The sequence below is a fragment of the Paramisgurnus dabryanus genome, chromosome 6 (assembly GCF_030506205.2).
Source record: "Paramisgurnus dabryanus chromosome 6, PD_genome_1.1, whole genome shotgun sequence".
NCBI classification, from domain to species: domain Eukaryota; kingdom Metazoa; phylum Chordata; class Actinopteri; order Cypriniformes; family Cobitidae; genus Paramisgurnus; species Paramisgurnus dabryanus.
Genome location: NC_133342.1, coordinates 25,080,742 through 25,106,586, shown reverse-complemented (window position 1 = coordinate 25,106,586; position 25,845 = coordinate 25,080,742). Strand labels below are relative to the sequence as shown.

Genomic DNA, 25,845 nt, shown 5'->3' with positions numbered 1-25,845 from the left:
ATCAGAAATTTATACAGGTTTGTAACAACATGACAGGGTGAGTAAATGATGACAAGGGTGAACTATCCCTTTAATGTGTAGACTTTTAAAGATTAGCACCATTGTTGAGGGCTGCTTATAAAAAGGGTTTCAGGTTCAAACCAATTTCTGCTCAAAAAGAGTACTGACTGTCTAATAAGTGTAAGACTTTGCTTAAATTAAAAATATCATTAAATTGAAAAAGTCATTAAATCTAAAAGGTTACAGACCTTGGATGGAGCGCCCTCTGTGATTTTCACCAGCTGCCACAGTATAGAGTAATGGGAACACTGAAGTGCCTGCACTGCTATCTACAAATCACACAACGCAACCCAATCAATGTCACATGTGATTTTGTATACATCAAATCAATGTTTCTTTAGTCACCTGAAAAAAGTAACATATCAAGTTTACTACACGGAAAAATATGAAGTACTGATAGGTATTTTTTTGCCAAATTTAAGGTGTTTCAATTATAACTGTTGCCACAGGGGTAAAAATCTAATTTCCACTGCTTCCAGCTTTTTGGAAACTCCCCCAATTTAAGAAAGCCCCCATTGTACATTTTTATGTCAAGTAACGAAGTCTCTGCAAGCATACCAGTTGCTTCTGACTCGCGTATTACTGCCTGTACTGTCTGTAGGATGGGCTAGTCCTGGTTGACAGAACCAGTGGGTACCGTCAACTGTGTGCTTACCATCATTTATTAAAATTAGGGCTGTCAAAAGATTAATTGTGATTAATCGCATACAAAATAAAAGTGTGTTTTTGCATAATATATATGTGTGTGCACTGTGTATAATTCTTTTGTATATATAAATGCACACATAAACATATATATTGTTTTCTTTAGATAGGGATTGGATGTGTTCTTGGGAGATTGCGAGAGATTCGCTTAACTCATCATCATATAAAAAACAGACGCACCTGCTCTGGCATAGAGCCCTGCTCTATTCCCGTCCTTAGCAACCTATAGCAGTTCCCAAACAAATCCCATCTGGTCAGGTCATGAGCACTGATTGAAACAAGAGACAGATAGACGGCCAGTTCATAAGCACTCAGTGACGTCAAGCAGTCAGAAGTAATGAGGTTCGGCTTCATGATTTAACAAAACAGCATACTTGTGAAAGGCAGTGAGTCTCCTTAGTGTTGAGAGAACATTGTAGATGTCATCATCGTCCGCTTCTTCACCCTGCAAATGAAGTAGCCAATCAGGGAGAGCTTCGATCTGTGGCTTTGCCACTAATCTGTTATACAGTGAGTCACAAACACTACAAACCACTGATAACTTGTTTATGAATTTCTAATGACCATCATAAAGAGTCCAAATGATTTTTTTCCACTTTTAACAGTTATGTTAATACATTTATACATTGTTCTGTGTCTCAAGTGTCCCCTTATAAGGCCACAGTAGGTTACACACATAAGCAGTCAAGGAAGGCAAGACCCAAAAATACCTCTAACCGTATCAAATGTACTCGCAGCCTCTTTATTATCGTGCTGTCTGATTGTGATGAGTATTTAGAGTAACACTTTAGCAAACTCTCTCTCTCTCTCTCAATCCGTCCCTCACCGCCTGCAGTAGCTCCTCCACCGAATGGTTAAAACGGTCGGCCAGCTCGTCGATGAGCTGACTCCTGCCGATGTCCACGCGGTTCATGATGGTGTAGTCCTCACTGCACAGGATGCTGTAGGTTTTGCTGCAGGCCTCCAGAACCTCTGTGTCCGTGTGCTTCTCCACCACAAATTTGATCTGCTTAAGCAACGCATCTAAGTGCTGGAACATTCAAATTAAGCACCAAGTCAGTAAAGTGCGGGCGACGCTTATAATAGTCAATGTATACAGGTATGTGGCTTACCTTCTCCATTCTCCCAGCACTGTACACATCCAGGTCGAAGAATTGCGGTATCTGAAGTAGGTTAGCAACTTTCTCTGCGTCTGTCTGGTACTGTGGGTGAAAGACAGTTTTTAGCAAACAAACAATTACGTTGTGAAACGTGCGAGAATTGAAATATAATATTGAAACAGGTCCTACTTTTGACAGCAACATAGGAAGAGCCATGATGAAGTGCTCTGTTAGTTTGTTTTTGTCATCAATCTGTGTTTTCCTTTCCTTTGCAGTCAAGACCTAAAATAACAGCCAGAGAAACATGAAATCACACCCACCACCTCCAAATTAAGTATTTTTCTAATTTTTCTACAAATAATATACACATTAGCCATATACTTTAGGTGACCATACGTGCCATTTTGCAGGTTTTCAGGTGTGTTCTCCAGAAGTCGCATTTGACAACCGCATACATCATAGAGGTACTCACATTTCAGTTATAAAACATTATAAAATTGAGATTTATTGATCTTAAGACATACAATCATTGTAATTTTATTCTAACCTTGAATGTAATGTTTGTTTTTATGAAACAGAACCTGAAATATATTAAACTTCAATGACGTATGCAGTGGACAAATGCGACTTCTGGGGGACACACCTGAAATCCTGGCAAAGACATGTACGAGGGAAATGGCACAAATGGTCACCGTACATATTCTGTATCTTCATATTTGTTTTCTATCAGTGTTTTTCTATGAAACTGTTAACAGCAGATGAAATTACCCTTTTCCCAGTCCCTCTCCCCACAGGTGGGTGGGCTTCTGCAGCTTGGCGAATGGTACAGACGGTCAACTCGATCAGAGAGCTCTCCTGTCTGTCTATTAACACTAAAGACACAGAGACAGAGATAGATTGTATTTTCTGTGTAAACACAAAGTATTTGCACTGCTTGTACATAGCCTAACTATAAATGCTTTGGATATACAAATATACAGTCCCATCAATTCACACTTAAACTGAAAATTGAGATGTTACAGTGATAGTATAAGATGGTTAAAACATAGTATTTTAATGCACACTGAAATGAATACACCATGGGATTTCTGTTATAGTATTTCTAAAAATATTATTGTACTACCAAGCAGGGTTGCCAGGTCTGCTTAATAAAACCAGCCCAATGCCCAATCAAAACTAGTCCACAACTTGCCCGTTTGACACTAGCCCAAACACTTATATGCGACTTCCATAACCATAATACATATTTAACAGTCAGTTATGCATTACACATTTATCTTGAGCAATCACTGTATAGAAGTAATTACAAAGTAAAAAAATTTATAGATGGTTTAGCAGTAACAACATAAACAACGGCTTTCGTGGTCAACACGTAACTTCCAGTAAACTCCTTTTAAAGTAGTTTATTTATATAACAAGCAAAATAAACAAAACGTAGGTTACCTAGGAAACCAAAACATTTGTTATTTTCGACGAGGTATTTGTTCAAGAGTTCAGTTTGGCAAATAGTCAGACCATTAAAAAACGGAAGTAAAGTTCTGACCAAACACGTAATTGCGTCACCGTACTTGCGCCTGATAAAACCGTCTATAGACTTCAAAATGTATCTGTGAAGATTATCTTGTTGGACTAAACGTCTAAGTGTCATAAACTTTTGCTAAACACAGAGCTTATTTTTTTTACAATAATCTAAAACTCAACAAGAAAAATGAATGGGCTTTTTAGTGAGGGAACCAGTGTCCTGCTCACTTTCGGCAGTTGGCCAACAAAAATATGTCATGCCTGCGGCACTCTATTTAAATGTAAATACATATGCAAAAGAGTTTTTCTTTGTGGTTAAATTTGGATCGTTTGACCTCAGTTAACTTTTCCTCACTAAAGCCTTATTCACATTAGCAGCGACTAGCAGTGGCATAGCAATGCAATCTTATTAACTTCAATGAAAGCTTGGCAACTTCGGCGACATAAGCAACAGTACCGTTGGCGATTGGATTAAAGGGATAGTTCACCCAAAAATGAAAATTCTGTTATCATTTACTCACACTCATGTTGTTACAATCCCGCATAAATGTATTTGTTCTGGTGAACACAAAGGAAGATATTTTGAGAAATGTTTGTAACCAAACCGTTTGTGGACCCCATTTACTTCCATAGTATTATTTTTTCCTAAAATGGAAGTGAATGGGGTCCACGAATGGTTCAGTTACAAACATTTCTCAAAATATCTTCCTTTGTGTTCATCAGAACAAAGAAATTTATGCAGGTTTGTAACAACATGAGAGTGAGTAAATGATAACAGAGTTTTCATTTTTGGGTGAACTATCCCTTTAAGGCGTGTCCAGTCGCGCAACAAAGTTGAGAAATTGTTAACTTTATGCAAATTATGGACTACTTTCGGGCGCGACTACCAATGAGAACGAAGCAGTGGAGTTCACGTCATCTGTCTCTTGTCAGTTACTGGAGTGGACGTTACTCATTTGTTTATGACAACCAGATTCAGAAACGCCTCTTTTGAAAGAGACAAGCGACACACAGCGACAAAGTCGCTTATAATGTGAATGTAAATTTATTTTTATGACGATATGATCAGCATATCAAAGTTGCAAATGTAGTACATCCGAATTTCATTCACACTACCCATATTCATAATATATAGAGCATACTGTTTTAACAGTCAAAAAGTAGGAACTTCAGTATGCGATTTTGGACACACAGAGTCTGTTTAAAAAAAAAATCGTCATGCCTTAAGGTGGGCAGCTGATGAACATAATCCTTTTAATCCACAGAAGAAACAACCCATAGCAACAGTTAAAAAGTAGCCCAAGGGGCCGTTTACGTCGCACCTAAAATGCTAGGCGCGAAGGTTCTTGTCACATGACCTGTGTTGCGCTTGTGGCATTCTGCAAAGTTGAGATGTTTTTATTCGATGCAGTGCAGACGTGCCTGGAAAAACGCATACCATGCACCTACATTTAAAATAACAAAATTGAGCGTGCAAAAGACGCAATATGTGAACGGCCCCCATTTCTGCAGTAAAACAGAATATTTGACAATGCTGTTACCGATGTACATATCCAAACTACAATGGTTGTACTGTTGTACAATAAAAGGGGTGCCTTTAAATCTTTATAAGCTTGTAAAAAATGGATGGTTAATATAATAGTGGCACTGCCTAAGTCCCTGTTATGGTGTCCGTACCCTCTTCACCCTGCACTGGTTCCTCCAGCAGGAGCTCTGTCATACACTCCCAATCCTTCAGCAGCTCCTGCGAGCTCTCCCATAAACTGTCCACCAGATACGCAGCGTGCTCATGCAGCTGAAAATACACAAACAAACCGGGATATTAAATCTGCTCCCGACTCCTGCAGAATAAAAGTCAACCCAGTCCTGCTCTCCCTGTAGTTTTTTAACCAATACCAAAGAGATTGTTCAGGTATGTTTATACAATTACTGTTTATCTTGATGCTTTCACCTATATGTGTAAAAGCAGCCTGACCTCACTCTCCAGGAAGAAGAGGACCAGCATGCGGATGAGGTTTCCGTTCGGACTGCTCCTGCCCCTACGTTTGGCCAGGGCTTCCTCCGCCTGAGGGTCATGTCTGCTAAACAACCTATATATATGACACAAGAGTGAACAGAGTTAACAGAGTGACTTAAATTCATGTATTATGCATCTGATCTCTCGGTTTAATTCGTTAGCCTAAATAAATTTCAGCTATCTTCTGAATGGTGCGCATAACATATTTAGTCTGTCTGCATACAGCCCAACTACTCAAGACTCAAAGATCTGTGTGCTTTCTGCATGAGACTAAGACATAAGGTGGATTAACCAAAATGAACCTGTTTACTAAAAAAGTAAATATCCTACTGCACAAATGTTCTAAAGTTTTACGTATAATTGAATGTTTCTTCTCAGACTTCCTAGAGTAATTGCATTAGTATAAAATAAAGCACAGACAGTGTAGTATGCATGAGAGATATACACTCTATATATATTATAGACCAGGGGTTTTCAAACTTTTTGTGTGTGTGGACCACTATTTGTAATCAAGAATTTTCGCGGACCACCTCATAATACTTATTATAAAATATGTCTACACAAAGTCCTGAATTAATCTGCACATCAAAATAGTCTTACTAGCACTAAAACTATAACTGGTCATCACATCAGTACAACAGGTTTCTTAACCTTATATCATAATTATTTATATACATATTCTTAGTGTTGGGAAAGTTCACTTTCTACATGAACTAGTTTAGTTCACAGTTCACAAATTTTAAAATGAACTAGTTCAGTTCATAGTTCATATTTGAAAATGTTAAACTAGGTCACAGTTCCAAAAATGAACTAATTTATAGTTATTTTTTCCCATATTATTATTTTTAAATGATTGCCATTATAGCCCATATAGAACCACCACAGACAGCAATTATTTGATCAGTTTTAACACTGAAGCTAAATGGGTCAGATTTCATCTTCATGTCCAACTTTAAATCCTTATCCAACCAGGGTTTAAATTAGCATTGACTGTCTTTTAATTTTTGTATTTGCTTACACATACCTTGAAAGGCTAGCTGGGTGGGGGTCGCACCCCGGGCGAGAAGAGCTGCGAGGCATTGCGTGTATGACAACTCACAGGTATTGCACACCACACGTGCACGTTAAATAGCGTGAGCTTAGTCAAAGTCTATTTCAAGATGCGGAATATGCGTTAGCAGCCTATGTTAATCGTTAACGATTTAGGACAAATATGATGTTATTTAATGTTAAACTATTTGAGTTGCGCGGCAGGAATTCCACCAGCGTCTGTGTTGTTGTGATGACGCATGCAGCGTGACTGGTGAACACTAAGTGGTGGCGGTGTTGCCAGATTGGGTGTTTTTTCCGCTACACATTAAGGCCTGTTTACAGTGTGTTTTAGTCGGGTTTTCGCCTGGAAGAATATACAAATCTGGCACCCTATTGAATGACGTTAAACTGAGAGAGCGTGCCGTTCACAGGCACCAGAATGAATGAGTTCACAGTAACGTTTATTTGGCAGCAGTACACGTTCGCCCAAAATATGAACGAGTTTGTATATTAAAATATACATATTCTTATTTTGCCTTTTCACGGACCACCTGCAGTACCCTCACGGACCACTAGTGGTCCGCGGACCACAGTTTGGGAATGGCTGTTATAGACCATATTTTAGACCACTTTAGAGTAAAACAATAAAAATGAGCTTCAATTGTAGCTTGAGGAAGAAAGCTGACTCACTTTCTATGTAGAAACTCCCCAGCAGCCACAGCCACGGGCCTGTGAGCAGAGTACACCAGATGATAGACGTTCTCGCAGTCCTCATTGGACAGAGCATCCTCACTACCCCTAAAGAAATGAAGACATCCAATTAAGAGAAGATCCTAGACTACAGACACTACACTTTACAATGCCACTTACTGTAGGATCAACGTCACTAGTCTGATGGCCTCTACTGCAACATCATACTCTTTATCCAGGGTCATGGACACAATACGATCCTATAAAGAGATATTAGTGACATCAAAATGAAGTAGAGATTCAGAGAAGGTGCTACAGTGTGTCTGAAATGTCCTCTTACCTTAAAGCGGTTTGTGAAGAGTTCAAGTTTTGGAAACAGTTCACGGTTTGTGTAGAGGTTTTGTAAGGCTTTCAAACACTTCAAGCGCACTTCACCTTGCTGAAGATGGAGGATGCTGATGTTACTAAATTGAACAAGTAATGCTAGAGGAGCACAAGGTGTGTTTGTTGCTGTAATCAAAGACAGCATACCCGGTCATGTAAGGTCCATCCAACGTATTTTAAGTAGCTGTCATTCAGGAAGGCATCGCTATACATTTTCATCCACACACCAATCTCCTCTATACAGATCGCTCTGATTTCAGCTATCGCATCCCTGTCAACCACACAAAAAACGTGATTAAACATTCACGACTGTGACATGGATATGAATTGTAGGGGTCTATGGGATTAGTCACCTATAACGATGAACAAAGATTCCCTTGAAGATCGAGTTCATCATGTTTTCGATTTCGTCTTGGTTTTCTTGAAGCTGGTGAGAGAGTGTTTTATATAAATAAATGCTCTGTAATATAATGACCGCATAATGAATTAAGTTTAGGCTGTGGCAGAATCTGCAGACTTTATTCATAGTTTTTGGGAAAATCTGCAGAATGGATTTAAAGGTGCAGTGTGTGAATTTCAGCAACATCTAGTGGTAAAGTTGCCAATTGCAAACAACGACTCATTCCACTGCTCAACCCTCGCTTTTGAAATGCATAGAGAAGCTACGATAGCCGCCACAGGACAAACATGTCATCGGCAGAGACAACTTAGTAAAAAAATGTGTCCGTGGCACAAAATGGTGTATGTAGATAAAACGCCTCATTCTAAGGTAATAAAAACATAACGGTTCATTATGAAAGGGCTTTATACACCACTGAGAATATAGTTATCATGTATATTATAGTGCATTTCTGTCAACAGATCCTTCTAAAAGTTACAAACTGGATCTTAAATCCCTGTTAATGGTTAATGTGCAATACCAATGGTGCTTTTCCATTGCATAGGATCTCATAGTTTTGTTTGGGTCGGGTCAGCTTACTTTTGGGGACTTTTCTCACTGGGTGCAGTACCTAGTACCCAATCATTTTTTTGTACCACCTCGTTGGGGTTCCAAGCGCCCCGAGCTGATACCAAAATGTGACGCGAAAACACTGTAGATCACTGATTTGTCTTTGAGAATCGTCACTACCAACATCATCGCTATAATGTTAAAGATTAGCTTTACCTTCGTGCTAGTTTGGGCTGTCTCGAGTAAACCTGTTGTCATCTTTGCTTTGCTCTAAGTTCACAAATTCCCTTTAAGCGATGAAAAACATCCACAGGTTGAGAATCAGGAACACCATAACAGTTTGTGCCAGCACATCTGTAACGCGCACGTCTGCATATATCCTTAAATGCAACTTAAATGAACTGACGCCACGGGTGTTTGTATAGAAACAGTCATGTGAGACAGAGGATGTGATGAACGCGATGTGCAAACATCTATTTGTGGTGGTCAATTTTAATTTTGTGGCGGACTGATAAATAAATGAATGTATGGGAATGTACAACGACGCGTTCACTTGTATGATGTCACAGCAATAGGAGGTGCAAATATAGCAGCACTCCTACAATCCCTCCCACTCCAAAGTGTTACTAAACTCAATGGAAAAGCTAACCAAGCCAAAGAGAGGTGAGCTTACCTGAACTAACCCAAACCAATGCAATGGAAAAGCACCATAAGTTGGAAATACTACAAACCTTTTGGTACCTGAAAGCTAGGCAAAGTAACTAATAAACACAAACAAACATGAAGAAAATCGTGTGCACATTTCCATTTTTGTGTGACAACAGATTCTGCGTAAGCCTGGTTTTATTCAAGTCTATGAATAGGGCTATTAAAGCTTTATATTAAGTAAGACAGCAGTACTGTCTTACCTCTTTCCTCTTTTGAAGTAGGAGTTCGAGCTTCTCATTGGCTCTCTTTCCCACCATCTTGTTGCGTTCTGCTTCATACTGTCTCTGTGTGTTGTCCTGGTGAATGCTTAAGTTCAGTGCGACGTTCACCAGAGCTGTCATGAGCTTCATGGCTGAGGGCAAAAACAATGGAGGGTCAAATGCTGAGCAACATTTTAATATGCATGACAACTATAAGTAAGCTATTGGTTAATTCTCCCAAAAAAGGTACAATCAAAACACACCCACCAAACTAACACAGCAACCCAATCTGTTTGGCCAACCAACGGAAGTCAATATTTTTTTGCAATTCCATCTGGTGATGCCAAAGGCACAGAAATTTGAATAAAAAGTGTTTACCTGCCAGAGTGCTTGTGTGTCTGAAGGCTCGGACCTGTGAGTCGGACAGACCCGTGAGCAGAGAGATGACCGTGTCCATCATGTACTCGTCGTATATGATGCTGTACTGACACTGTCGGATAAGGACGCCAATGAACTCGCAGAAGTTGTAGCGAAACTTCTTCCACAATGGACCGGATATGGTCAAGGGGTAATCTCCACTGTCCTACGATAACAAGCGAAGAATGATCTACTCACCCTACAGTGCCACAATATATAACTGAGCAACTTTTTGTAAACACATACCTCGTCAAACTCTTCGGTCATCTTGCGGATGATTTCGGCGTTCTGCATGTTCCGAAACATTTCGATTCTAACAGTCCCTGTATAACAGTCATAAAAGCACTCACTGTTATTATTAAAGTTTGTGTGTGTGGGAATCACATGCACCTCTATTAAAGACATTTTTAAGTTAATTTCCTCCTCAATAATAAATAAATAACTGATAATCAAACAATTTTCCTGCCTCTCAAGTGAATGCTATTGCATGTAATTATTAATAATGAGTAAAGCTCATACTATTATATTTTTGTGACACATTAATAACACTGCGTGACATTTATGCATGCCAGTCATTTAGTACCTTTACAGCCAGAGCATTGGATGAAGAAATTTATGAGGTCCAAAAGTGCTATATCTCTATCCTGCTTGTACGACTCAATCCAGTCATCAACCACCGACTGAAAAAAATCATGGGTAGCTATGTCAGCATTTACAATGTTTATAAACAAATATTTATTAACAGACGTAATATATTATCCAATGTATGTATTTCAAAGACCTGTTTAATAATATTAGGCACACATACTTTGTCATAATGACATTTATATTGTGACAATTGATATTAAAAGGAGACATATAATGAAAATCAGATTTTTTCCATGATTAAGTGTTATAATTGGGTCCCCAGTGCTTCTATCAACCCAGAAAATGTGAAAAAGATCAACCCAGTAACTTAGTTTTGGTAAACCATTCTCTGCAAACATGTGAAAAAATAGCTCATTCAAATTTGGCTCCCCTTGTGATGTCAGAAGGGGATAATACCGCCCCTTAATCTGCACTATCCAACCACGGCACTTCTATTTAGTGCAGAGAACAACTAATTTGCATTTTAACGGCACATCTACAAAGTGGCAATTTTAACATGCTATAATAAATTATCTATATGGGATTTTGAGCTAAAACTTCACATGCACTCTGGGGACACCAAAGACTTATTTTTAATCTTAAAAAAGTCTTATGAAATGATAGCGTTATTATACATTTCATGATTACATAAGAGTCTGTTACTATACCTGCATGGCACTCTTTCCCTGTTTGACCACGTCAAATAGAGTGACAGGATCTCCCTCTCCGTTTTGCTGGGACATCCCATTGGCCTTACGTCCACGTGCCACCCCCATAGAAGCCTTTTCCGATGGCGTCTTCCTGGGTTTCTTGTTGGGAGCCTGGAGGGAGAAGGGAAACACCAAATTGAATAAAAAATAACATGTAGATGAGACCACCCACTGTAGTCAATCACGTAAATAGAATTAGCAAGAGTCGTACAGGTGGTCTGCCAGGTCTTCCTCTCTTCTTCTTAGTCTTTCCATCTCCAGGGTCATCCAGCTCGCTCATACTCATGCTGAGACCCACTGTGTCCTGACCCGACTCACCGGAGTCCCTGTGACAAAAACACACAATGAGGTTTTGAAGAATCATATACGAGCTTTAAGAAGACATAGATGCAACAAACACAAATAGATATTTTTTAAAGCTTACATACATTTATCGTAAACCTACTCTGTTAGGTCATATATACTCATGCACAACATGAATGATAGCAGGGACTCACTGTAGCACTGGCAGCTCTGAGGTGATCATGGTAATGTACAGCCAGGTTGTGTGTTACAGGTCTGTTGTGTAGCACTGTATGTTGCAGAGCTCTGCTTGTTGGAGGTCTTTGTGTTTGAAGTGCTGATCACAGTATTAACACTGTTATTTTGAGTCTGTAAAAAAGACAACAGAAACATATAAATCATTATTTAGACTTTATGTGACTTATTAAACAGTTGGTGATGCACATTTTTATTTATAATTTGTACATTTTTTATTTTTTTAAATGAATACCCTGCAAAAACTCATATTTAGTTAAACCTGCTGAGACATTAAGGATGAGTCATGTGGACAAAAGGGTTACACAGTGACACCAACTGGCTATTTTATGAACTGCAGCAGCAGCAGCACATCATTAACAGAGATGTCAATCTCTACTACACAATACAGGAAAACCTTATATAGCTTATAAAAAAATATGTAATAATTAAATTATAAATAATACAATCTTTCTATGTTAATATCACTTTTTGAATACATTTTTTTTTTCAATTTGTAGGTTTAAATAAAGCACGTCCAAATTTTAAAATGGACATTTTGGCAATTTGATTTGCTAAATGTTTGTCAAGGGTAAACATAAAATGAACTTGTGCCAGACTGGTTAGAGATTATTTGATAACCTTGTTATTTGTTATGTAGACATCCCAACACAAGAGGGAACTGTTTGATGGTTTACAACAAAACAAAACAAAACAGAAAAGTATTATGCATTTCATAAAATGCAGCAGAAGAATAATAAAACAAGACTTTGAGTGTAGATATGCATTGATCTGACAAAAGTTAACTTTAACCACTAGGGGCAGTATGAACCATAAAGTACTTGACCTTTAATCATTCTTTGATAAAGTACCAACATGAGTTTTCATATAATTTCTAAGCCCTAAAAAATAGAAAAAAAAATTCGGTCAAGTCTAACAGGCAGCACCGCCCATAAAAACACGTTTAGTGTCAGATATAACTGTTTTATTGAATGTTTAATTCTAAAGAATGTAAAGCACTTCTTGGACAACAGTAGGGGGCAGGCTAAGAAAGTTTTCATTAAAATATTCCCTCTAATACTTACAAAGAAAATGCACAAGGATTGAATCTTACAATACACTCTTACTTTCTCACAGAGCAGGCCGTATATACTGCCCCTATATAGGCAAAATCAATATAGATATGGGGAAAAAAGAAAAATACAACATTTGAAAATAACATCTAATACATCATTGTTTTAAAAGTAATAATAATATAAATCCAAACCCATTATGTATCAAAAATATAGACCATCACTGTGTGATAAGTGTAGTACATTAATAAGTAAGTAATAGAGTAAGATTTCACTACATCATGTTGTTACAGTAGGGTAAATAGTCAGTGTTTATCAGTTTTTCAGTGGTGTACAGGTGAGGTGAAGATTATCCTCTTAAGAGGACAGATGGCTGCCACTAGATGGCTGTACACTGCAGGTGTCTTTAAAGGACTCAGTCTTACAGGTGTGAGAGCTGCACTGCACTGAAGTTCAACAAAAAGTTAACTAAAACTCACTTAGCCTGTAAAGTGTCCCTAGTGAGAACTTTCATAAAAAAAAAAAATGTAGGAGTAAAGTTAAGTAATTTGAGTAAGTAAGGGGAACTGTCTGGATTCAGTCTGACCCCCATCTGCCGTCCTGTGAATGTGGCAGAGGTTTAAATATGACCTTCCCTTCCCCCAGTCATGTCACTCTGGACTGCTAAACACAATATGATGACACAGCACACAGCCCGATCACACTGCATGCAACACAACACAGAACAGATCCAGATTACAAATTAACCACGGCACACAGAGTGAAACCAGCCAAATAAAGTGACCAAAATGCCCTGTAGGTTCCTACTTTGTCTCTGTTATAAAAATATGCAGGCAGTTTTTCCAGACAAGGTTTAGATTAATACAGGTATAGGCCTTAGTTAAAATAGGACATTTAAGTAGTTTTTACAAACGTACCTTACAAAAACATTATTGGCATGGATCTTAAGACAAAGCAATGAATTAATGATTTATTTTAGGATACGTCAGTGCACGTTGTTTTCAGCTTGGGGGTGTCTAAAGTTCATGCATTCTGACTAAAGAGTTGGAGTTCCTAATGCAAAACATAGGCAAAGTGTCAAAAAAGCAGTTGGGACGTATGCCAGCGTTTTTCTGTGGCGATTTGTTTTTTTGAAAATGAGAGATTCATATGTAACAATCTTGCCTTATTTCTTTAATGGATCATTTCAGTGCTGAAAGTAGTGTGGAAGTCCTTATATGGGAACTTCAACTGCTCACACACAAACCAACAGCTTGTTCAGCTTCCCGATAAATAAGACTTTGTTTAACCAGATTTCATGGAAATGGTGTGGTCCCAACTGGGTAATGAGTCGCAGGCAGTAAGAAAAACTGCATCGAATGTCAGGTTTTTTGCAATTGGCACCTAAGTGCATATAATGTAAACAAGTGATGCACCGATAGGATTTTTTGGGCCGATACCGATTTAAACAGAAAACTTCTGGCCGATACCGATATTAAACACTTGTATACAATACTATACAGTTGGTCTATTAGCTAGTTTATTTCTGCATCAAATTATTTTTACTGAACATGGATTGGATCTAATTAACATTCAACTGACCAACATAATAAGAGAGGCACAAATTAAGCTAAAACAAATATAATAAGACAGCATGACAACCTTCAAAGGTGGTTTTGGATAGACAGCATTTATTTTATTAACAACATTAACTCATTTTTACATATAATGGATTTCTTTATCCAATTAATTAATAAACAATCAGTATCAGTCTTTCTCGTGCTATTGTCGATAGGCCGATGGTTTCCAATTAATATCGGCGGCCGATACATCGGTGCATCACTAACGTAAACTTAATCAACATGTAGAGAATCATAAGCTGTCCAGAGATAGTGGGATAATGTTTTGTGTGTGTTGTGTGCTCGTGATTTGTTCAGCCACGGTATGCCTCCAAAGGCTGTTTTTTTGGGGGGAAAGTAGTAGCAGTACACTTTGTTACTCTTCTGCGTTATGAAGGATGCAATACTACTCCATAGGTACTCAAGATTAACATGAGATTAACAGAAACACTAGTCTAAACCCTGTCTGGGAAACCATACCATAACCTTAACAGCACATTGCTCAAAAACAAATAAAATGTATTTTATTTGACACTGGAAACAGGCAAGATATTTCTTACTGGTCATAAAAGCTTATTGCATTTTATTAAAAACATTTTCATCATTATGACTATAAAAATGTATTTAGTCTCAACAGGTTTTTAATGTTACTCTCAATGTTACAATCTCAATGAAACTACTCAATGTTACAATCCCAATGAAACTAAAGTGAAAAGATGTTATGACTTTCTTAACATATATTTGTTTTGGTGGCCTTTACGAGCATTATTTCACATAGGCCTTATGGAGCATCAAAAATCTGAATATTCTTAAATTGAATTGATATGATGGATTAAGTAGTTTTTTATTAGACAGTTTGACCTGATTCGAGTTTCATTTTTGTTTAGCAGTTATGAGTAACTTAATTTACTCACCAAAGCCTATTTTATTCACATTCAAAAACTAAGTGATTATTAATTTTGGACCAAAAGGTCCTTATCACATTCAATAAAGCCATCCAACGCTGCAATCATTTAAATCTTTGGTGATTACAACTCTGACATTTTAACTTTGGCACATCACTCACTTTCAGTGCGGACAGATGGGAACGGCTTACAAGCAAAGCTGGATACACTGCTTTAAACCCACGAACTCATCAAATCCTCTGCTTTTCTCAATGAACAGAGTAACAGAATAACACAGTAGCCGTATGCCACACTAATCCTTCACATCAAACTACTTTCCAGACCGTGGCTTTGGCTTCTGTCGACTGAGGGGCTAGTGGAGAGATAAATGTCCAAATAAAGGTGTTTTCTGTGTGTTTCTGGAAGTGATTCAGTGAGTCATTGGCTGTGTTTTATTGATTGTCTGTTACTGAATTCACAGCCCGACTTGGCTTGAGAAAACATGAGTCATGCACCCAGGCACATCAAATATATATTTCAAACCAACATCAAAACTGAAAGCTGCCGGAGTGATTGTGTTAAATCTACACCATGAGTATTTCTATAAGAGAAATGACAACAACCATCAAAAAGTTACTGTGTAAAAGAAGTGGGCGTGAACAGACGTCCTTCACTTGTTCCTCGTGTTCAATGTGAAGCACACTGAATGGTTTTATGAGGTCGAGATGGCCTCCCTCTCTCTCTCCAAACCATTTCATTGCTGTTGCAAAGCTGTTCCTATTGCTAAAGCAATAATACAAAACAAAGCATTAAAGAAGACAAACAGTACTGGAGGTAATGTCTATTTACTAGATATGTTTTGAATTACATACCACCTGTAGGGCCTATACCTTGTCCATGCTTTTTTTAAATGCAGTAGAGCACACATTATACACACATCAGTATGCACAGTGTGTACAAAATTGATTTAGAAATAAAACTATCAATATTAAAGGATTATTATTGCATTGCATTTATGCAATTACGTGTTCCTGCAGCTCAATTAGTATATCACTGCATTAGCGGAACAAAGATCATTTGATTTCAAGTCACTTTGGATAATATTATCAGACAAATTTATTTGCTGAAAAGTAATTCATATATAGGATTTTAATAAATTATGCTGCTGAACTCTCTGTAATCCAGATTGCTGTGATTGAATGTTTTTGTTTCTTCTGCTGTTTATTCTATACAGCCTGTGCCAGTTTAAGAGTGTTTTTCATAAAAATTATTACTTTTTAACTATTTAAAGTGACAGCAAAAGCACATCATATGTACGATTTAAAAATTCCCCAAAATCACAAGCACTGCGTTATATTTTGTTCACATGTTTACTTGCATCATACTTTCCAACAATGTTTGAATCCAGTAAAATGCATCGCCTGTCAATGGTATCATGTCCACCTTGTCCTTTGTTTCCAATATTACAGTCGTAGAAAAAAATTTGGTGTGTTTGTCTTAATGTGGCACTGCACAGACCAATTGGCGCATGGCATCGAAGTATCGCAAGAGTGATTCTAAAGCAGCCTGGTGATACTTTAAGTAAGGGATAATGTAGAGGCAGACGGTAGTTATTGGGAAATAAGCCCCGACAGTGTGATCAGGACCCGACGCGAAGCGGAGGGTCTTGTATCACACTGAAGGGGCTTATTTCCCAATAACTACCGGCTGCCTCTACATTATCCCGCTTATTACACGGCTACTTGCCACATAAGAAAAAAAACTGGACATGAATATGAATTTGAAACATTTTATTGGCATATTTGTTTTAAATTAAAATTTTTATCCTTCCGCGAAACTTTGCACAGATGCATAAACTGATCGTAATACCTTATTAAGATCCTCTGCTTCATACTTGTCTCCATTTTTTTCTCTTTTAGCCAGTCTTTGAGAAGTTTTAATGCCCATTCTGTATTTTTTTGTGTGTTGGCTTCGTAGCTGTCATGCTCTATTTTGTCAAGTTCAGTCTCAGTAAGCTGTCTGTCTCTTGTCGTGGTTGTCGAGTGTTTGTCACAAGATGGCGCCAAACAGACAGTAATCTTTATTTATCTTTATTGGCGCGGAGCGATTTTACTCGTGCAAGTAGTCCGGCTATGCGTTATTATTTTGGAGAGGTTATTATTTGAAAAGAACGAACCTGCAAATGTCTCAACTGACCAATCAGAATCAAGCATTCCAGAGAGCCGTGTAATAATGTCATATATTGATGGATCTGAGCAGCACCATCTACAGTTAAACTCTCCTTATGGCAAAACATTGCATCCCATTAAAAAATGCTAGTATAACACTCCAGTCTGTTGCTTTGTAAGGTAAAAATTTTTTTATATCTCAATAACTCTCTCATCATTCCACGCTTCTTTCAGGTGTCATCAATATATGCCTTTGTTATTGTTTAAGACCCCAGCAATTACATATTGTGCCTTTAGGGACGACATCTCTAAAGACCTGACTCACAGGTAATTATATTTGTTGTCAACTATATTCATTGACAACCCTTTGTTGTAGCCCTAAAGATAAACATGAAAACTGAAAAATGTCACCACGGGCAGGTAATTTGGCTCTAGGTAGTTTAGCGGGTTTCTCTCTCTCTCTCTCTCTCTCGTGGAGATATGATTAATGAACTGTACTGTGAGGAAAAAAAGTGCAGTTTTATCCAGGGATCTGTCTTTCCAAATATAATCCCCTCTGCTTCACAGCTCTGAGACCACCTGAGCAATTCCCCTCCTTCTTCCTAAGCCTATCAACCCTTTAAATACATTTAGAAAAGTGTGACAAACAACATGACCTCCCTTAAAACCTTTGGACGCACCTGTAGGATTCAAAACTCCTTTGATAAAGTGAGAAACAATACTGGATATCATGAATTACTTATCAGCCATGAAGTTTAGTTTCTATTCTTGAATTTTCTTGACAAACAGCAGAAGATATTTGTTCATATATAAAAGTCAATATCATCATATAAAACCTGTCACAAAACAGGTGGCTGTGTTGCAGTGAGTTAATTCAAGCAATATTTCCTGTTTAACATTAACGAAAGGTCATAGATCATTATTATAATCAAATTTAAACTGTAAATTGGTTAACGGAGGCATTGGAGGTGTTAGAAGATGTAACTCATGTTTTAAACAGATTTAATTGCTCAGGTCAATTAAATTAGTGAGATCTGACTAAATTAAAAAACAATTATTTTGCATTTTCTATTAAACTTGACGGAAAATCAATTACCCCGTTTAGCTTTCATAGCACATAGCATTTTTTCTTAACTCACTTAAAGCTATTTTTGACCTTTATGCTAAATGTGAAAAAAATGCATCGGCTCACTGTTATATCTTATTACTTGCACAGATTATAATTGAATTACACTTGTGGTTTGAGGGCATACCAGAAATTGTGCAACACCCTTTAAAATGAGACACATAAATTATGTTTATGTTTGTGAGTGTATTCCTTTTTGCCCTTCAGTCACTGGCTGCCAACTCAGGATGACTGCCAAACCGAGCTGGGACAATATTATTGATCATCGGCTACACTTTAATCCATAATGGCCCATAACTAAAAGCACAGACCCACAAAAAAGCCAATAAAAGTTTCCAAAGAGGCATTCAGCAGTGTAAAGCACATTGAGTTTTAGTGCTTGTAATAGGCCTGGACCTTAGTAAAGCAAAGCTCCTCTAGGAAATAGATATATGGGTCAATAAGAAAACAAGCTCGTAAAAAAGGTATCTAAAAAAATGGATGTAATGCATATGTGTGTGAGAAGTTGTTTATTGAACACAAGTCAGAACATTTTAATGATTTTAGTTGACAATATTTTTCCATTTTCCTTTTCAAATCAGTCAGGTGGTAGAACCAATTTGCCAGATAAGAACCAATCATTGTCTTTTTGCCAGATAAGTTTTAATGTGCTCCCTGTGTCATGCTGAAGCGTCATGCTGACCAAAGTTTTTTGTTCCCAACAACAATAACTGATACGTGTTAAGTTTGTCTATAGAAAAGGTTTCAAAATTAAAATTATGCGAAAGTTTTGAGGCAATGATTTAAAAACGTAAAAAAACCAGTAAGCAGCATGTTTACTTGGGAATTTTGATTTGCTCATCTAAGCATGTGCTTTCAATACAAAATCAAATCTATTCAAAACATAAAATCACATTATTTTGCAACATAACCACATCCATAAAAACATCAAATCACATCATACATTTACATTTTTTACATACATTTTAAAAAACAATCAGTTCCCACACAAGTCATATAACTGATATAACTTCATTAACAGTAACATTCTAATAGTGAAAAGTCACACAGCATGTAAAATCACATAAAAGGGGCATTTGTTAACCTCTGTGTAACTGTTCTCACTGTGATGACTTAAACAGCCCCTCATCACATAACATTATAAATCTAACTGTAGAAATATAATCTGCATGGTTTCAATAGCAAACGTATATAAAGTACTAATGGCTGCACATTTCAACATTGTAATGTTGTGATCTGTATCTCCAACTTTACTTTTACCCCAAATCAAAAACTACAATGATTACCTGATGATTACATGCACTGAGAGACACCAAACCACATAACTGCTTGTGTTGTACTTTTAATGGGAGGGGAAGAAACGTAAGTGTGAACCCAAACAGATCAGATTGTTAAAGGTTTCACAGATGTCAGGATGAATATGCCGTCATATTTGCACAAATAAAACTAATCCTCCGATTTTTGATACAAACCAGGCATGTTAAACCAGATGTGTCAATAACAGGACTTAAGCACGATCATGTTGTTGTTCTTCAGACAAGTAAATTTGTCATTTACAAGTAAATGTTCAAGTAAAAGTTACTGTCCGAAGAAAAAGATTTGCCATGTAAATTTTGTTATACCTGATTAGGCCTGGGGCGGTAACCGAATTACCGCCATACCGCGGTCACGTGACCCATGCCGCGGGTCTGAGCTCCTTACCGTCATAACCGCAAAAAAAAAAAAAAAATACACTTGAAACATTGGCTTGCACTTGTGTGTATATGTGGGGAAGTTATACACGCAGCTTGTTAACAACCGCAGCTTGTTAACTGAACATTAACCTAATATGATTTTTAATATTAATTTGTCATTCAGCCGCAACAGATCAACAACAGAATCAGGTTTCATACATTATTAAATTGTTACGCAACATAGAGCACGCGATCAGTCCGAGGATTGATATCCAAAGAGGTTAGATTGTCTCTTTTTCATCTAGCCTACCACAGTGGCCATTTCTAAAGCAGGACACATTTCAAAAAGTTTTGCTTTTGCGTCTTCTTTCTCCGTTTGTGGAAAAAAGACAGATGTTTATGGTAGGACAGACGCGGACTGCCCGGGCGCGCGCGAGACAGACGCGGACTGCCCGGGCGCGCGCGAGACAGACGCGGACTGCCCGGGCGCGCGCGAGACAGAGACGGACCGCATCATCTTTTTTTTTTTTTTTTTTTTTTTTATTAAACAAAAGCACCAACATACAAAATTCTCGTTGGGGAACAAAATATACATACATACATACAATATTAATGTTGCCAATGTACATAAAGAATTTCCTGATAAGGGAACAGCCAGGAATAAAAAAAAATTATAAAATAAAAGGGGAGATGCTTAAATACAGGTCAAAGACAAAGGCTAAAGAAAGTACAAAAAATAGTTAGAGCAGTACATAAGGAGAGATTTATCAAAATAGTAATTTCTTAGATATGACACTACACATTTTCCTTGCAATTTTAGTAGATTGGATCTTTTTCAGTGAAGAAACAAACAATTTAAAGTCATTTATAAACCAGACAAAGGAAGGCTTAGAAGACCTCCACTTACAGCAATGAATATGATATTTACCCAACAGAATAATCATATTGAGCAAATCTGATATTGATGAATCTAAATTGTCCATATAAAAGAGTATGTGTGACAGGTTGATAGTAGGGATATTATCCATTTTAAATGACAGCCAATTATGTATCTCAGACCAGAAGCTGTTAGAAACAGGGCAAAAAAAGAACATATGTTCCAGAGTCTCATCAGCCTCCTCACAAAAAACACAAGGGTCTACATCAAATTTGAATCTTCTTCTAAGAAATTCAGCAACTGGATATATCTTATAAATTATTTTAAAGTGGGTCTCTTTGACTTTTGGGGAGATGGGCCATTTAATAAAATTAAAATGTGTTTTTTCTATGGACAATGTATCCATGTTTGGAACCTGTACACACAATCCTCTGTTATAGCCAAAGAACAATCTAGATTTCAAAGCATCACTAATAAATTTATTATTACATTTATTGTGAAATAAAGTACATTCGTTAATAACTAAGTTTGGTAAAGTTGGTGAGGGTTTTGTACTAGCATAAAACAATATGTTTTGAATTAACTGTAATAACTGTACTGGTATTGCTTTACAGATCATTTTGTATTTACTATGTGTGCAGTTTAATTTATATTTTTCAAGGAAAGCTTTATATTCCAAAAGGTTACCAGTATCATCTAAAATATCGATTACAAAAACAATGCCCTTTTCATACCAATCATACTTGTACAGTGATTTCCTATTAATTATAATGACGACCGCATCATCTTGCGCACATACACGTGTCTCCGTGCAGCTTCACAGCTATACTCAGGCACGGATACATATGCAGTACAAATGATTTCTCATACAAATGGTTACTTTACCAGACCATCAGGGCAGCAATAATTTGCGTCATTTACATGCCATTCATAAATTAAGGATAGAAAAGTGGCGAAATGTCTGTAGGCACGTTTAGACACGTGCAATGCGTTAACATTTTTTTTTTAACTGATAATATTAATTGTTCATGTTGTTGAATGTTGAAATTGAAGAAATGTGGAAGGAAATAATATTCACTTTACATGTTCCTTAAGTAATTTGCACATGTTTTGTATTGAAGATAAATAAATCATGCATGTTATTTAACTCGTTGTCTTGCCAATAAACCGCAAAACCGCGGGAATTTGTTGATTACCGACCGCGGTAAGAAAAAATCCAAACCGCCCCAGCCCTATACCTGATTGGTATAGAACAAAGGCTATATCACAAATAAAGCAGTTATTTTTTATAATACATTATTTGCATTGACATTTCAGTTTTGTGGCATTCGATCCAACAGAGGGATGGGTGAATAATGGGTAACTAATATGCTGTCAGGTATGCAAAGGCCACACGCAAGTTACAAAAATTCTGTGCACGGCAGTAAAATTCTCTCTCACTCGCCCATTGAAAACCTTCACTTGTCCCAGACGAAATTCCATCCCCGAAATTTCGTTATATAGGCACATACATTTTTGATTCTTTTTGTGTGATATTATCATTTATTTCTGCATTTTTTCGTGCTCTTATATCGAATTTCTGTTTTCGCATGATTATCATGTATTGGTTACTCAACTGTTTTGTCCTATTTTCTTACCATTGTCGCTTCGGTTTAGGGTTAGATTTACATAAAATGACATCCTTACCCAAACACAACTCTAACCCTAAGGCCAGACGACATATAAAAAAATAAATCAGAAAAAAAATAAACCAATACACAAAGTGACATTCTAATGCAAACAACAAATCTAACCCTAAACTGAAGCGAGAATGGTTTGAAAATAGGAAAAAGCAGTTGAGTAACCAATAGACCCCTTAATCACCCACGTCACTGTGACGTCACCGCTCTAGCTGGAGGCAAAAAATAAGTAGGAACTCATAGCCGGCGCGCTAAAAGTTTGAGTTTTTGACTTTAAAATGTCATCTTGTTGTGTTTTTGGCTGCCAGATTAGAAGGAACAGCACTTTTGGTTCAAAAATAAAGTTTTACCGGATCCCGGCAGACATTTCTTCACAGAAATCAAGAAGACAATTGTGGTTGAATGCATTAAGGCGTACAGACTAGACGGAGACGATAATAAATAATGCTCGTGTTTGCAGTGCACACTTCATATCAGGTAAAATAATCTATGCATATGTACTGTTGTGTTGGTTTTATCTAGTACAAATCAGCAAGTTTCTGTTTTATAGGTGAAAAGTCACCAACCGCGCTATTGTTTAGCTTAAATGTTAAACAAACATACAGCGATAGATGTGTATGCCATCGTTTGAATAGTCTCTTAAAATAATCCACATTGCTAATCATAGTTAGCCCAGTGATAGGTTACATAAGACAGTAAGCCTAGACAAAATTACCCAAAACCACCTGAAAGTAATTCATATGTTGTCTAGGAAATATCTAAAACCTGGTTAAAATCACAAGAGTTAATTTACAAAAATACCGTCACGGTCCCGCAGAATCAGTGACTGTACATATTCGGACAGATCCGAAACTTCTTCTGCATCCATGTTTAATAAATCCCTCCTAAAACGTGCTAGTTTAAGCTTGTCAACATAGCCTATGTGGCTCTTTCTGCCTCCAGCTAAGCCCCGCCCACACAAATACGTCACAATGTTTACCAACTGTAAAAGGGTCTATACGTGATAATCATACGAAAACAGAAATTCGTTATACGATCACGAAAAAAACGCGGAAATTCATGAAAATATCACGAAAAAATTATCAAAACTTTACGTGTCTATATTACAAACCTCCGTGAGACTGTGTAGTTAAGGTCAAGGCCTGCAATAAGCTCTTTACAAGGCTCGCACGACAAAGTGTCATGTGAATTTTCCACTCCAGCTGATACATTTTTCTGCGTGGAAGACGTGATGAGGCAAATATTGTGTATTCACGGAAATTGGGTTGCCCAATTAACGTAATTTGCATCTTTGCATTGACTTTGTATGTAATCTACTTGCGCAAAAAAATTAATTTGCTTTTGGTGTACAAACTAATTAGAGGTGTTTTGTGCACAATATTAGTCATTTACATTTTCTGAAAAACATTGCACATTAGTTGCCACATTAATTTGCTATTTGTTAAAAAGGAAATTACCAAATATTTAAATAAATTCTTTTAAATTGTTATTAAATTACTGGATTGCACAGTGATACCGTTACTAGAATAAATACCTATATTGGCATAGGCACTGTTATCATGTTACGAAATGACATTTTGTTCATACCACCCATACCACTGTAATGAGCTGAACAGTACAAGGAACAAATTGAGAAACTCTTTTTGCATGCAAATATGTTACCCAACTTTACACAAGCTGAATTTTGCACTGAACCAAACCTAATCCCACCCTTCTATGTTAATATCCCCAAGTAAAACACATGCTCAACGTATTTAAATAATGAAAGCCAAAACAATCTAAGTTGTCTCTAAAGATAATACAGAAAAAAAATAAGATTGGTAACGCAGATCCAAGAGGACATCCTGTAGATAAACAATACTGCACGCTCCTGTGTGTGCTCTCTTCATTCAGCCAATCACATCAAACCTGCAGCTTATGACCTAAAAGGGTTGCCATGGTAACGCCTGCCTTCTGGAATACATGTTATGCATGTTAAGTGCTGTACAGTAAAAGCAGCATGCGCATGCGTGAAGCACGTTCACATCCCCGGCAAGCACTACTATCTCTCATACACACGTGCACTCACACACACAATGGACCTATTAATCCACCGGCCACAAATGGCTACAGACCTTGACAAGTAGCACACGTGTGCTTGAGAGACAGTAGCCAGGCCGCTTTACAAAGTAATAATATTCAATACTGAATGAATTATTTTAAGAGATAAACAAAATTATATCCAGTTACACTCAACTTCAATAAAATTGTATGCAGCCAAAAAAGGGAAATAATTTTTTACTACAGACTAAACGTTGGATCACTGAAGAATGTTAACTTTTAAAAGAATTTTCAGAATGAATCTATAAAACGTATACATTATACAGACTTATTACATCAAGGTTGCGCTGCATTAAAAGAGAGTTAACTGGCCTAACATGACCCAGATTCAACGACCCACAACTATGAGTGAATGGAAAACACTAGTTAATGTGGTTTCATTAAACTACAGCACTACTTGACTAGAAACCGCTGCTGTCTACTGCAATGAGTCTGCTAAATGTAAAATCTCAAGACAGATCAAGAGAAAATGTCTACCCATTCGCTCGAGTTGCTTTTTGCAGCATCAGCAAGCTGTTCAATTATCAAGACAGATCTGGCGAAGGAAGATGCAGTGAAATTTAAAAGCACCTTTAAATGTGAAAACATTGGGATGATTCCTATCTCAAGAAGCCCAAGATGAAGAATAAAGTGTATGACTTGCTTGGCTATTATTTACCCTTTCTGAACCAATACAAAGCCATGCAGGCAATTGGGTTATATTATTAAATAACCAAAAATAATATTTAGGCACCGTTTATGCAATTCTGTACGCCAGGTTTGGCTCCATACTAGTAAGAAACACTTCTTACAATCCAACCAATTTCCTGCTATATTAAATAAATTCCTATATTTTTTCTTGTTAAATCCTGAATCACTAAAGATCACTTTACATTAATAGAATAATTAATGATGGGGTTTCATGCAGATTTTAACAAACATTAGTTTTCAGTAGACTACATAAAAATAAAAAAGTTCTGTCTGGTGTTTTGAAATGATTTACACATTGCAGCCGATTTGAGAGTACGATGATGGCATTAGCTGAACAGTCC

At 37.2% G+C, this 25,845-nt stretch overlaps 1 protein-coding gene across 1 annotated transcript in view; it reads right to left on the bottom strand.

Annotated features, from left to right (window-relative positions):
* Positions 1-25,845, bottom strand: part of stag1a (STAG1 cohesin complex component a) — a 62,461-nt gene that overhangs the window by 8,141 nt on the left and 28,475 nt on the right. The window contains exons 2-22 of the mRNA XM_065276325.2: positions 11,618-11,771; positions 11,332-11,446; positions 11,079-11,231; positions 10,367-10,463; positions 10,030-10,106; positions 9,745-9,949; positions 9,367-9,518; positions 7,863-7,936; positions 7,657-7,780; positions 7,466-7,564; positions 7,306-7,385; positions 7,126-7,233; positions 5,362-5,476; positions 5,064-5,181; positions 2,634-2,737; positions 2,055-2,147; positions 1,878-1,967; positions 1,592-1,795; positions 1,140-1,210; positions 946-1,033; positions 249-329 (exon numbers count right to left, since the gene is read on the bottom strand). Coding sequence (XP_065132397.1) covers positions 249-329; positions 946-1,033; positions 1,140-1,210; positions 1,592-1,795; positions 1,878-1,967; positions 2,055-2,147; positions 2,634-2,737; positions 5,064-5,181; positions 5,362-5,476; positions 7,126-7,233; positions 7,306-7,385; positions 7,466-7,564; positions 7,657-7,780; positions 7,863-7,936; positions 9,367-9,518; positions 9,745-9,949; positions 10,030-10,106; positions 10,367-10,463; positions 11,079-11,231; positions 11,332-11,446; positions 11,618-11,646 — 2,277 coding nt within the window. The 5' untranslated portion in view covers positions 11,647-11,771. The remainder of the gene's footprint in view (positions 1-248; positions 330-945; positions 1,034-1,139; positions 1,211-1,591; positions 1,796-1,877; positions 1,968-2,054; positions 2,148-2,633; positions 2,738-5,063; positions 5,182-5,361; positions 5,477-7,125; positions 7,234-7,305; positions 7,386-7,465; positions 7,565-7,656; positions 7,781-7,862; positions 7,937-9,366; positions 9,519-9,744; positions 9,950-10,029; positions 10,107-10,366; positions 10,464-11,078; positions 11,232-11,331; positions 11,447-11,617; positions 11,772-25,845) is intronic.